Source organism: Hypanus sabinus, chromosome 4 (genome assembly GCF_030144855.1).
Source record: "Hypanus sabinus isolate sHypSab1 chromosome 4, sHypSab1.hap1, whole genome shotgun sequence".
Taxonomy (NCBI): Eukaryota; Metazoa; Chordata; class Chondrichthyes; order Myliobatiformes; family Dasyatidae; genus Hypanus; species Hypanus sabinus.
Window position 1 is genome coordinate 143,173,478 of NC_082709.1, and position 14,106 is coordinate 143,187,583.

The 14,106-nt window shown below is 38.0% G+C and overlaps 1 protein-coding gene across 1 annotated transcript in view; it reads left to right on the top strand.

Annotated features, from left to right (window-relative positions):
- tspan7b (tetraspanin 7b) overlaps positions 1-13,104 on the top strand; it is a 99,913-nt gene extending 86,809 nt beyond the window's left edge. The window contains exons 4-8 of the mRNA XM_059968242.1: positions 3,444-3,539; positions 4,816-4,971; positions 6,780-6,863; positions 7,742-7,826; positions 12,158-13,104. Of these exons, the coding sequence (XP_059824225.1) occupies positions 3,444-3,539; positions 4,816-4,971; positions 6,780-6,863; positions 7,742-7,810 (405 nt within the window). The 3' untranslated portion in view covers positions 7,811-7,826; positions 12,158-13,104. The remainder of the gene's footprint in view (positions 1-3,443; positions 3,540-4,815; positions 4,972-6,779; positions 6,864-7,741; positions 7,827-12,157) is intronic.
- Positions 13,105-14,106: the final 1,002 nt, after the last annotated feature.

Genomic DNA, 14,106 nt, shown 5'->3' on the forward strand with positions numbered 1-14,106 from the left:
ATCTAAAAAAAAATGAAATCTAGGCAAATTATATTTATTAGATAATTGCTCAAAAGACATAAAACAATTATCCAAAAATAAAACGGAAAATTGTAGTAATCCTTTAGTCTTCCAAGCTGAATAAGCTTGGTCTATAATAGAAGGATGAAAAAAGCAATTGGATACAATAGGAATATTTAAAACAAACTGAGTCAACCCAAAAAAATTCCGAAATTGAAACCATATACGTAAAGTATGTTTAACTATCGGGTTGTCAATTCGTTTCGGCAATTTGGAAAGAGCAAAGGAAGAGAAGTCCCTAAAATAGAACCCAATGCAAATCCTTGTACAGATTTAGTTTCCAGGTTCACCCAATGAGGGCTAAAAGATAAATCCCAATCCTTTAACCAACTTATCAAATATCGGATATTAACTGCCCAATAATAAAATCTAAAATTAGGCAATGCCAATCCACCTTCCTTCCTTGCCTTCTGTTAATAAATCTTACCTAACCTAGGATTTTTATTCTGCCATATATATGAGGAAATTTTTGAATTAACAATAGCAAAAAAAATTTCAGAATAAAAATTGGTACCGCTTGAAATATATATAAAATCTTGGGTAAAATAACCATCCTAATAGCATTAATCCGACCTATCAGAGATAAAGATAATGGTGACCACTTAGTAAACAAACATTTAATCTGATCGATTAAGGGTAAAAAATTAACCTTAAATAAGTCTTTATAGTTTTTTGTGAATTTAATCCCTAAGTAAATAAAAGAATCATTAACTAATTTAAAAGGTAAATTTCCATAAATTGGAACCTGTCTATTTAAAGGAAACAATTCACTCTTATTAAGATTTAATTTATACCCGGAAAAATCACTAAATTGAGCCAACAATGATAAAACTGCAGAAATGGATTTCTCAGGATCAGAAATAAATAATAATAAATCATCTGCATATAATGATAACATGTATATCTGTCCCACGATTAATGCCAAAAAATATTCTGTGATTCTCTGATAGTAATTGCCAAGGGTTCTTAAGCAATATCAAATAATAATGGACTAAGAGGACAGCCTTGTGTTAGTTATTGAATAACAACTTTAACTATTTAAATAAATGCAATTGTCAGTTAAGATAGGACTGTCCAGAGCAAGTACATTTACATTTGCATCTCAAATCACTTTGATACAGAAGAGATGATGTGACATTAATGGACAGCTTTATATAGACACATCCCAAAGAAGAGCAAGAATTCAGGCGGAGGATTGTCTGAACCTCAGATAGCCAACTCAAATAACTTGCAAGAGCCGGAGTCGGAATTCAAACAGATTCCTCCCTTGGCTAACAAGTACATTGTACCTGTTGATTTTCAGAATAAAAAGAGGAATTCAAGGCTGGATATATAAATGCAGATCTTGCAACTGAGTAGCATGTCCAAGGGTGATGGCAGGATTGTGAGTGAGGGAAGTCATGAAGAGCAGAATATTGGTGATAGAGCTGCTTTAATTAGGGAGGCTCTAGTTCCCTCTACAGCTAAGAAAGAGAACCCCAAAGGGCATAGTGGACACATTTTCACAATAAGGGCCCAACAGTTGGTGAGGAGCTTGAGAAGGGAAGGGAGTAAATTCAGTTGTCAAGATCCACGTTGAAACTCAGAAGAGGTCCTTCATCAAATCATCAGGATTAGGCTCTACAATAAAAAGTAGTTTATTCTACCATTAAAAAGTGGAAAAGTCGTACTACATAAGCATGAAACTAGTTATTCCATACGTAGATCACTGCACACAGTTTTAGTTACCATTTCACAAAAAGGGTAAGAAGAAAGTAGAGAAGGTGCAGTTTCTAAAGATGATATTAAAATGCTAGGGTGTATATTTCAGGAAAAGTTGGATGAACTGAGACTTGAGAGTAGTAGGCTAGGGGGCGACCTAATAGAGCTTTGTGAAATTACTTTTACAAATCGGCTGCACAGAGAGACAGTGTTTCAACTTGTAATGGAGACCATCAACATAAGATAGTCTCCATGAAGTCCAATAAGGAATTAAGAGGAAACGTGTTTACACCAGGAGTGGTGAGGATGGGCATCATTCTACAACAGGGAATGGCTGAAACAAATAGTGTTGATGCATTTAAAGGGAGGTTGGCCGGGTAAAGGAGGGAGTAGGGGGTTAAACTGATGCAGATGAAGAAAGATTGCACTCAAACACAAAAGCCAGCAAGGGCTAACTTGTTACAGTCCCACGTACTTCTTATGCAATATTATTTTAATTTAGAACCACAACATAATTTATCCTTTGCTTTGATTCATGTGACTCTGCTATATTCAAAATTAGTATTTTTCATCCACAAAGTTGCTGCATAAGTCAGTGCAGAACTGTGCTGGTTTGGAATATCCATGCTCTAAACAGCAGAGCAATGTGAGGGAAAGAATGATTTATGAAAACATTATTCCACAACGGTAAACATTAAAAGGTAAAAATATACCCAATATATTATTCCTGGAGTAAGATTCCTACCGCTCTATTCATAGAAAATTAGCAACATATGAGATTGGAAAGTAGAATGAAGCTTCAAACCTGCAGTGGCCAAAAAAAGGGTATCGGTGTAACAAGAAATATATACTGCAGCTGCACTGGTATTTAGACAAACAATTTGTGAACTGAGATGTTTTTCCATTGCCTCTAAACAAAATGAATACATTATGGTTACACTCACATGAGAACGTCTGCAGATGCTAGAAATCCAGAGCAATGCACACAAAATGTTGGAGGAACTCAGCAGGTCAGGCAGCACCAATAGAAAAGAATAAACAGTCAGTGTTTTGGGCCAAGACCCTTCTTCAGGATCTGAAGAAGTCCTGAAGAAGGATTTTGGCCCAAAACGTTGCCTGTTTACTCTTTTTCATAGATGCTGCCTGACTGGCTAAGTTCTTCCAGCGTTTTGTGTGTGTTGATATGGTTACATTCTTTACATGCACATTTTACTTTGTTAGTGCTCTCACCTCTTCTTCTTCAACTTACCCTCTTTCCCACCATCACTCCATTATCTTCGTTAGTGTTTCCAGATCCTTGTACTGCTCAATTCTTCAATTCTCTTCCATTAAAATACATACAGATCTTCAAAATCCTTGCTATAAATTTTTTGTCAGAGTATTTTTACCATATTTACTCATGTTTCCCTCTCCTCTTCGAGCACCTGATCTATCGACAGAATGGTTTCGTCGTGAGGGAGCATCTGTGGAAAGAGAAAGAAAATTAACATTTCAGTTCAAAGGTGTGACAAAGAGTCTGACAGAGTTGAAATTTTAATTGCATTTCTCATTCACGTTACTGCCTGATCTGGTTTTCAAGTGGTTTGGGATATTACATTATGCAAGTGATAGTATAAAAATAATTTCAGCAGCATCTTTTGTCCTTCATCCAAACAATATAACTTGTTCTTGTCGTTCTGCAGATCAAAGATATTTTTCTCAAGACCTACACTGATGCTGTTCATAACTACAATGGAGAGGATGAGCAGAGCCATGCTGTTGATGATGTGCAGAATAGTGTAAGTGTATCAGTTATCTATGTCAGATTCATTTCTCTTTTCAAATCACACCACCTTTGGCAACTGACTACAATAAGTAGGCAGAGTTTATAAAATATGAAACCAGAGTGTTGACATGGTTATAGCTAGTGGTACCACTGCTCATCTCTGCTCCTTTGTTTTGGCATTTATTTTTGAGATAAATCTATTTTTGGCAAACCTGTGTGGTAATTGCAGTCACTTAGCATAATTAAAATAAAGTTACTGTTATAGAAGTGTAACTGGGCCATAATTGGGACAAACGAATTGATACGCCATGTTAAGCAGTAGGAAATGAAAATATGAGGATACATATATCTCCCAGTCTCTATACTCATGACTGCACGGCTAAACACAACTCAAGCACCATCTATAAATTCATTGAGACATCACCATTGCCAGCAGAACCTCAGATGGCAATGAAGAGGTATATAGGAGTGTGATAGATTGGCTGATTGATTGTGAGGTTGCTGGAAAGAGGGAGCAGCTTCAAGTCTTCCGGATGCCAACATCTTGGCGATCTACCTTGGGTCCAACACATTGATGCATTCATGAAGAAGGCGTGCCAGTGGCTGCACTTCCTTAGGAGTTTGAGCAGATTTGATAATCTGCAAATTTCTACAGGTATGGAGAGTATTTTAAATGTTTGCATCCCAGCTTGGTGTGAAGTCTCCAATACGTAGGATTGCAAGAGGCTGCAGAGCATCGTCGGCTTGGGCACTTTTATCATGGGCGCAGTCTTTCCCACCATCAAGGACATCCTCAAGAAGCAATGCCCGAAGAAGGCATCACCATTAAAGACCCTCACTATCCATGGCATTCCATTTTTGTGTTACTACTGATAGGGAGGAGGACAGAAGGCCTACACCCAACGTTTTTGGAATAGTTTTTGCCTTCACATTTCAGAATGGCCCATGATCATTACCTCACTATTTGTCTTTTACACTATTTTTTTCCTCTGGCACTGTGCTACTACCGCCACAAAACAACAAATTTCACAACGTACGTCAGATAATAAAACCTAATTCTGATTCTCTGATTTAACGCTAGTTCATTCATTCATGGGCTGCTTGCCCTGATGAAACTTAATGATTGCACTGCATTTAAGAAACCTCTTTCTTCCTCTTTAAGACCACTGTAAAGTCTTAAGTCTATTATATTATGTACTCAGCTTTTCTCACCACTTTCCTTTTCCTTGATTATTTCCATGAGTTCAACAATGACAAATTCATACTTACCAGTTGTTTGTCTTTTCCAGCTGCGCTGCTGTGGTGTACAGAACTATACAAACTGGAGCACAAGCACCTATTGGCCTGAGCATGGCTTTCCTCGCAGTTGCTGTATAAAGAGCAGTGACTGTAACCCTCAGGATTTACGGAACATGACTATTGCTGCCACCAAAGTCTACCACCAGGTATATATTTGGCTGTGATAAGTTTGTAAAACTATTGGAGACATATAGGGATGTATTGGAACCAGTACAATTTGGCCCAATTAAGTGGCTGCCCCAATTAGCCAAATGTTCATGAAAATAGTTAAAAGGGCATAAAAAAGACAAATTGCCATTTAACTGAGTAGCAAATTGTGTACTTAAAATGAAATTGGAAAGCTATCAATGCTACTGCAGTACTTTAAAAATGTATTAATTCCTTATAGTTATCGACAGAGGAATTATGCTGCCATGTTCCTTTGACTTTAACTGAACAATATCAGCAGAGACACCTAGTGTAGATAGCGGACTGCCTTCAAACAATTTTCATCAATTGCATTCTCCAAATCTTCATTTTCATTGTAACATTCAAGATTATTGTCAATGCCTTCAAATTCTTTATAGTTCCTAATGTGGTGAAGTAGTGAACTCGCTTCATTTTCACTCCTGTCAGTTTCTGGCACTTCCAAGCCTGATTGCCTGAAACTGTCATGAGCAAAACTGATCTGAATTGTCTTGCTGCTTATTCCTGGCCAACTCTCAGTGACAAAACCACCACATTTTGAACACAAGCCCACAAAACTGATACTAAAAACTGTTCACTCTAAGCAAGGTGTGGTGTCTGATGGCCACGCAAGTGCACGTGTCAGATGCTAGTTAGAAACTGTTTGGCAGCAGTCTCCTGCCCCAATTAAATGGCATGGTGTCCAAAATAAACTAAGGAAATCCTGGGTAGTTTTTGATTAGTTTTTGTTCTTTAAGAGTTGTCCCAAATAAGTGATTGTCCCAATTAATCAATGGCACAATTGACTGTATTAGCCTTTTTTATGTAATACCCCATTAGTTTAGAATTGACAAAAATGCTAGGAATTTTTGATCATATTTCTTTCCACTACCTCTGGATTCCAAAGATCACTTTGCAATTAACCATGTGGTCATGTATTTTCCACAAACAAAATGTTCAATCCACAAAGCCTCAAACGCAAAGTTATAAAATAATCAGCTTTTGTCTGGTTCCAGGAGGAAAGAATGCTCAGAAACAGAGACAGAGGGACTATCCTATGAGTTGAAATTGGGTAGATTAGCCTATGCAGTCCAGAAGATTGAATTCATTGACACAATTTTAAGGAGTTTGACAAGGCTTTATCCTGTAGTTGTGGAGTCCCAAATCAAAGCTCACAATCTCTGAAAAAGAGCTGATTTACTTTGTGAGTGAATGGGTGGTAAATCTTTGTAACACTTTACCCCAGAAAAGTCTGGAGACGGAACTATTCAAAAGTTCGGCGCTTCTTGAGAGCAGATTGAATTGTAAATAGTCACAATTCCCTTGATGCTCTGATGGATTAGGAGCATCCTGGTGCAACATGAGGTTGGCAGACTTGAAGGCACCAAATCTAATATCAGAGAGACACAGTCTCAGTTTCAATAATAACTTCTGAAGGAAAATAGATAGTGTACATGAATTAAATTACAGAACTAAGAGGGAAACATTCATTTGTGACAATAAATTGTGACAATTCCATTAAATAGTTGGTATAGCCACAATGGACCAGATTACCTCCTCCTATTGTGTAGGATTCAGTGGAACCAGATGACAATTGCTATGCATGTTCCATCCTTTACAGATTATAGAAGTAAACTGGGTGAAGATTTGAAAAAAATCCATGTGTATCAAAAAGAAAAATATGGTCTAATGATATACTGTATTTTTACATTAATAGAACAGAGTAAATATATTAGTGGATGGATTAAAATGGAAACTTAATTTATTTGTTCATTGATTTAATTAACAGGGCTGCTATGAGTTGGTGACAGGCTTCATGGAGACAAATATGGGAATTATTGCTGGGGTTGCATTTGGAATTGCCTTCCTACAGGTACAAACTATATAATATTAGTCCTTTTATTATACAACCCATTGTGCAACTTTGCTTACCAGAACTGATATTGCCAGAGAATAAATTCATTATTTCACCCATTATAGCTTCAGTTACATTGATTTTCTTCTTGTTTTGAACAGCTTGCTGGATTATTTATTTAAATTCATTTCCTCCTTTCTCTCCGTCCCAAACCTAAGAAAAGATTTATGTCACTGTAACAAATTATCTACAGAACCTTTCTCGGGCCCTCTACTCTGACCTCCAATCGGCCAATCAAGTTGTCTTCAAGACTTAAACCATTTATGAATCAGTCTGCCGGCATCTCCATCTCCTTCATAGGATATTGTGCCGCCATCTTTTCATCTCACTCATGAAGTGATCTGCTTGAGATGTTCTTCCTATCTCCCAGTCTGCCACTCTAAATCCCAACTCTTCCACAACCTTTTTGTCCCATTAACCCAGTCCATTCCCTCTGTGCTTTTGAAAGCCTTTATGGATGAATCCACAAAGTACTTTCTTCCAACTCGCATTCAGCTCTCAGTGAAATCAGTTGGATTGACAGTTACATCCTTCTTCAACACATCAAACAGTGGTAATAAAATGTAATGACTATTAGTTTCCTGAGCTATGTCCTCCTAGGTAGGTCGAAACTTGCTGAGATATCTGTTCCAATATGAGTAGATTCTGCCATTGCAAACAAATAGGCCCAGATTCAAAATATACTGTAGGTTTCTGTATTTAATAGCATTTTACTCTGCATGCTAAAACATTAATCATTTCTCAGCCCTGAATTCTGTAATGAAAAATTCTCCAAAGTAAAGGAAATTTAATAATATTTAAATATAATTTATTCTGATTTGTTTAAATCTGTGCAGTTAATTGGAATGTTGCTGGCCTGTTGTTTGTCCCGATTCATCACTGCAAACCAGTATGAAATGGTGTAATACATGCAAGAAGCAGGTAGGTTCCTTTTGCAAGTAAAATTTAGCTCTGATTTCTATATAAATGAAATAAGATGAACTTTCAGCAGTTTTGCATAGCACAGATAATTGGGAAGTGTTGAGAAATGGTTTCACAAGTGGCCAATGGTTTATAATTTACTGCCCAAGAAAAGGTGCAATTCAGATCCCAGATTTCATTTCAGAAACACAAGTGATTCTGCAGATGCTGGAAATCCAGAGTAACACACACAAAATGAAGCATCTTGACCAAAGATGTCAACTCTTTATTCCTTTCCAGAGATGCTTCCTGACCTGCTGAGTTCCTCCAGCATTTTGTGTGTGTTACTCATTTCATAAACCTGCTTTTCCTTTTTCCTTTGGATTTAGAGAAGAAAAATAAATTAGCAATTTCTGGAATAACTCAACGAAATATCTTCAACTGCTAGCAGTATCAACTGACCAACTGTCCTTTTAACAAAACACCAACTGTGTTAAACAGAGAGAAAATGTGAAGAGTTATTATTTATAATCCCTTTTAGATGTTGTTCCATCATGTTATTATACTGAGTGGATCAAATCATGCAGTTGCTGGAATTTGCTGTTAATTGTCCTCTAAGAATTAGCTAGGTTCAGAAGTTTTGTGAGGTGATTGCACTGGGGAGGGCTGGAGGAGATTTACAAAGATTTTCTCAGAAGTGGGGAGCATTTTTTATGAGGAAAATTTAGATAGTCTGGAGTAATTTTTGGAACAATTTTCCACTTCCACACACACACACAAGAGATTATTAGACAAAATTACAGTCCATGGGATTGGAATAAATATATTGTTACGGTTAAAGGAGTGTTTAGCAAAAAGAAAGTCTACAACAAAAATAAAAGGCTCAAGATGCCTGTCAAGATTGCACCAAGCTGTGATGTCCTTCAATATCTTGGCTCAGACTTACTATAGTTGTTTTTTTTCATATAGATCGAAGGGATAGTTTTGGGCATAGCATAAAGAGCTAGAGGTCAATTTAGGATTTAGGGACAGGGATGAGGTGGAGTTAGAGGTCAGGAGCAGTAAACGAAGAATCTGGACAGTAGTTTGAGTTCAGGTCAGTGTGCTTCGCAATCAAACGTCCGTTTTCCCGGAGGCTGAGTCAGTGCACTCCATGGTCGAACATTAGCAATCCTGGCTGGTTGATACTGTATTTTCAGATGTTAGTGAAGTCAAAATCCAGAGGTAGAAGCTTGAAGTTTGAAGACTGAAGGTAGAGGCCTGAAGGAGTTACTGGGGTCAGAGATCTGTGGAAATCCAGAAATCAAGGTCCAAAGGTCAAACCTGTGATCAGTGAGTCCTAAGGTGGGGTCTGAGGTTGGAGGCCCAATATCTGTGAATCCAAGAATATGCGGCTAAGGACCGGAAGCTCGGAGGCAGCCTGTCCTGGGCTTGGGAACTGTCTGTGTTTGTGGGTGGGACAGAGGCTTGTTTTGCTGTTGTTGTCTTGTTCTGTTTTGTTTTTGCTGCTGATTGTGTTGCGGTGCTGAATTAGGTGTGCTTGCTGTGTTGGCACCAGAGAGAGTAGTGACACTTACAAGCTGCCCCCAACATATTCATGGGTGTGTTGGTTGTTAGTACAAAAAAGACACTTTTCACTATATTTTAATATACATGTGATAAATGGATTTGAATTTTGTGGTCAGTTGGCTGTAACTTGTAGGGTACAGTAGGGATTGCTGCTGGAATCTCAATGTTCATAGTCTTCATCAATAACTTAGATGGGGCACCAAGTGTAACATATCCAGATTTGTAGATAATAGAAAGCTGGGGCTAGGTGGGTTGTGAAGATAATGTACTGAAGATAATAAAGGTTTAAAACTAAATAAATGGGGAAAGGACAAGGTAAATGCAACATATTGTGAGGTCATCCATTTTCCTGAAATAGAAAAGTGGAGTGCTTTTTAAGTGGTGAGAGATGAAAAGGTTTCCATGTTGAGAGACCTAGTTCTCCTCTGCATGAATAACTGAAAGCTCATCTGCAAGTACAGCAAACAATTAAGAAAGCAAACTACATATTATCCTTTATTTTAAAGAAGATTTGAATTCAAGAGAAAAGACATCTTTTCATATAGGTCCGGCTGAAGCCATGCCTGGAATAATTACAGCAGGTCTGGTCTCTCTACCGATGAAATACTATACCTGTGATGGCAGGAATACATTAAGTGTTCTCTGGATTAATTCCTGTGACGGGTTGAACTTCGGAAGATTTAAACAGATTGGACCTATAAAGTTCAGAAAATTCCAAGGTAATCGCAATGAAACGAACAGTTGGAGTTGCTGGGATGATGTTTTCCAATCTTTAGTGTCTAGAACTAGAGATACAATCTTAAGGTACAAGTCAGTCATTGAGGACAGATGATCCTTAGCCAGGGGTAAGTTTTAGCTGAGCGGGCAGGGAGATGGGGCATTTTAGAGAATTTCACAAACTTCACCTAGAATTTGAGTGAGGCCTCTTGTCGGTCAGATTGAGTCATGGACACTGTGTCCTAGCTGTCTAGATATGCAAGCCTGGGCAGTACGTTATGGAGAGTGAGCTGTTGACCATGTAGCAAGCTCCCCCTCTCCATGCATCTGATGAACCCAAAAGACGGCAGAGATTGATACAGTTTGGTACCAGAAGCATTGTAGGAGTTGCCAGTCAGTATCGAGCTCAATGTAGGACTTCCACAGGGACTCCTGGTCCAGATTTTTCCCTAGGGGTTTAGTCCTGAAGCCTTCTCTGTGAGTGGGTTTAGCTATAGGGCAGCAGAGGTTTGAGATGAGATGCCAACCACGGATGACGAAGCAACTGGTTTTAAGGCACCAGTAACCCGCCTTTGCCCCTTCTGTCAGTAGAAATGGTTCCGCCAGGCTTAGAACTGAGCCACACGTAAAGGCCAGGTGCTAGACTTGGTTGTCAGAGGTTATTTGAGCCACATGCCATTGAGAGTGTTTAATAGGTAGTGGGAGCTTGTTCCCATTACCATCCCCAGCTATAACAACTTTAAGGAATTTAGTGCATCTATTTCAGGAATAGGGGAAATCATTCTATGCATTTTACATCCTTGGCTTTTACTTCCGTTAAGATGGTGGCACACTTAGTTGCAGCAGCCTTCCCAGGTCCAACAAATGGTGTAATTGTTTTCTTGTGATCAGATGACCTTGCTGGATATGGGTAATACAAAATACTGTAAGTCCAGTTCATTAGTTCATTGGTGAAACTGACAGCAGAGGTGCTGCAGTGTCCCCTGATACAACCACCTAGGGGCAGAGGCGCTGGAACTGGTATAGGAGGGAACTGAGGCACAGCAGGTGCTCTGGAATCCACACTGGGTTTGGATCTGGTCCCCACAGTCCAGCTCTCCCATCGATGCTGCGCTCCAGATTTTGCTCACTTGAAGACCAGCTGGACTGCCTTAGTGTGCAGTAGACACAGTGTGAGATGAGGAACTGCTAGGTGCTTGTTCTTGCAGAAAAATGGCTCAAGGACAACAACCCATGCACCATCAGTCTTCAGGCCATGCCACTCAGGGACTTGTGCAAGGATTATTTTGTTCTACTGTAACTATATGCATTGTATATATTGTGCCTTACAGCTTGGCCCCAGAGGAACAATGTTTCATTTAGTTGTATACATACATATAGTTGAATGACAATTTAGATTCAGATTCAGATTCAGTTTATTGTCATTTAGAAACCACAAATGCAATGCAGTTAAAAATTGAGACAACGTTCCTCCAGAATGATATCACAAAAGCATATGACAAAACAGACTACACCAGAAAATCCACATAACATTTGGCAATCCCCAATCCAGAGTCTGGAGAGGCTGCTGCGTATTAATATCGCACTACCGTCTTAGCGCGTTCCCCAGAAGGGAGCTCCAAATCCACCAGACAAAACAAGTCCAAAAACTAAACAAAAATTGAACCTGAACTTGCACATAAGGAAACTGAAAGGAGAATTCTGGAATTTTTCCCATCTTTTATTTATAGTAACAAATAATGATGATGATTCTCATGTATGGTTTGACATTCCATACATTACTGTTCTAGCACCTCGACTCAGAATGAGGAAAAATTGATTACTGGAACAGAGTTATGTTTGCATTGTTATAATTGATTCTCATTGATCAGGTTCGTGGAAAATTATTGATAATTTGAGTGATATATCTTTTCTGTCATGAAATTAAATGCTGCCTTCATTACTAGGTCAATAAGGTAAGAAAGGCAAGGAGAGAACACTGACAATAACTTTCAATGCATTCCTTCAAATAGATTTTTTTTTAATCTTGTTTACAGTTTTGTAATGACTTCTTTTTTATTTTGCAGGAGACATCATCTTTAGGCAGTTTCTAATGTAGGATTTGTAGAAGACCAGCCGGCATTCTAGGAACTCAAAATAACCTTTCTATTATTTGTGGTGCATAAATTTTTGTCATTCATTTGTGCAATAAAGAGTAGCTTCTTATTACATTGAACGTAAAGGCTCTTAAGATGCTGGAGACTGCAATAGTTTATTTACTTGGTCAACTTAATGGAATTCATACTGTGATACAAGAAGTACCATAATTGTTTTATGTGGCCCTGCATGTAGAAACATGAATTTTATGGGGATGGGGTTTGCAGGTGGATGGAGGCTGTTCAGTACTGTCACTGGAATTTCTCAAACAGTATCTTTTATTTATAGTGACAAATATTGATAACTATCTCATGTAGATTTTCAGGTTATGATTCAAATCATACACAACTATTGATATGTCATATGGACTTAGAAATGGGGAAGATGGATTACTGTGAGAAATACAGTATATGAGTATTAACATAGGGCTTGAAGGGAAAAGAAATGTGATTTCCCTGAATCTAAACTACAGTTCAAGTTTTGTAATTATGATGTCATTAAACATCACTGCTTATGGCACTGTATGTAGCCTCCTGTCCTTTGTAAAATGTAGTTATACAGTTTGTTATGTGAACCTAGTAAATAATATTGCTTCAATTGAAAGTATTTGTCTGTTAGCATTTACACTGTAAGTAGAGGGCTGTTAATTAACCATTAACTTTAATTTTTTTCATTGCCTTATGTAGCAAGAGATGATTCCACAAAGCAGGTTACTTAATAAGATGGGATAGTGCTAAGCAAGTCAAAAAGAACAATGCAGAAGGAAATTGTAGTTGAAACTGAAGTATTTTAAATTTACCACCAACCAGCATGCCAACATGACTGCAACATTGTGTGCTTTTGTGAGTTCTGTATTAATAAAATCTGTTAATTACAATTGTTTCCAGGTCACTTTTTATGGTTACCATGCAGTGAATTATATATTTAAAGGTATAATTTTTCCTATGATACAAACTCATTTAATTACACTCTTTTAAAAGCCATTGATTAAAATTGTGAGATGCAGCCAAAATAAATTTAAGGTTTCATATTCAAGATCTGGTAGGTTAATTCTTAACTTGGAGATTAAGTTAGATTAATCTGTGTTTTGGATTCTCCAATGTAGGGAAGACTACATTCTGAGCACTGGATACAGTGTAAATTGGAGAAGGTACAAGGGAATCTCTGCTTCAACATGAAGGAATGCTCAAGTCTAGACATGGTGGGAAGGGAAGAGGTAAAAGGACAAGAATTAAAAATTTTCTGATGTATGGGACAGTGCTGTGACACAAGGTTCAGTGTCACAAAGTAACATAAGAGATGACGGTTCATCAAATGGGAATTGAAAAGGAGGCAACACACAAGTCCAATCTTTCAATAATGTGTTTTAAATCTGAAGAACCAAAACTGTAAACATTTTAAGGAATAACTTTGAGCCACTGGATCAGGGAGTGAGTAACATAACATCTCCTTACCAGTAAGGAGAAAACCAACCACATATTGTAAATCTAACATTGATAGTGCATATAATGAAGAAGTATAATGGTTATACTTCTTCTCAACTGTGATCACTGCAGCCCACTGCCTGCAATTTCCTTTTATAAGGATGTTCTTTTGAACAACTAAATAATCTGGTGCTTTTGTGATCTCAGGGGGGATTTGATTAACTGAACTCTCAAGAGTGAGGGTATAGCTGGGGCAGCCATCGATGAGGGTGGACGATGTGTCAAGGACTGAGAGTGGAAGACAAACCTGTGGTCAGCCCTGTTACTCCAAACTGATTAAAGTGTCAAGCAAGGATAAATTTGTTGAGAAGGGTGGAAAATTAACATCTCTGACTCTCTTCTTGCTACCACTGTTGAGCAGGAGGTGCAGGAGTCTTGGGTCCCAAGCTGCCAGG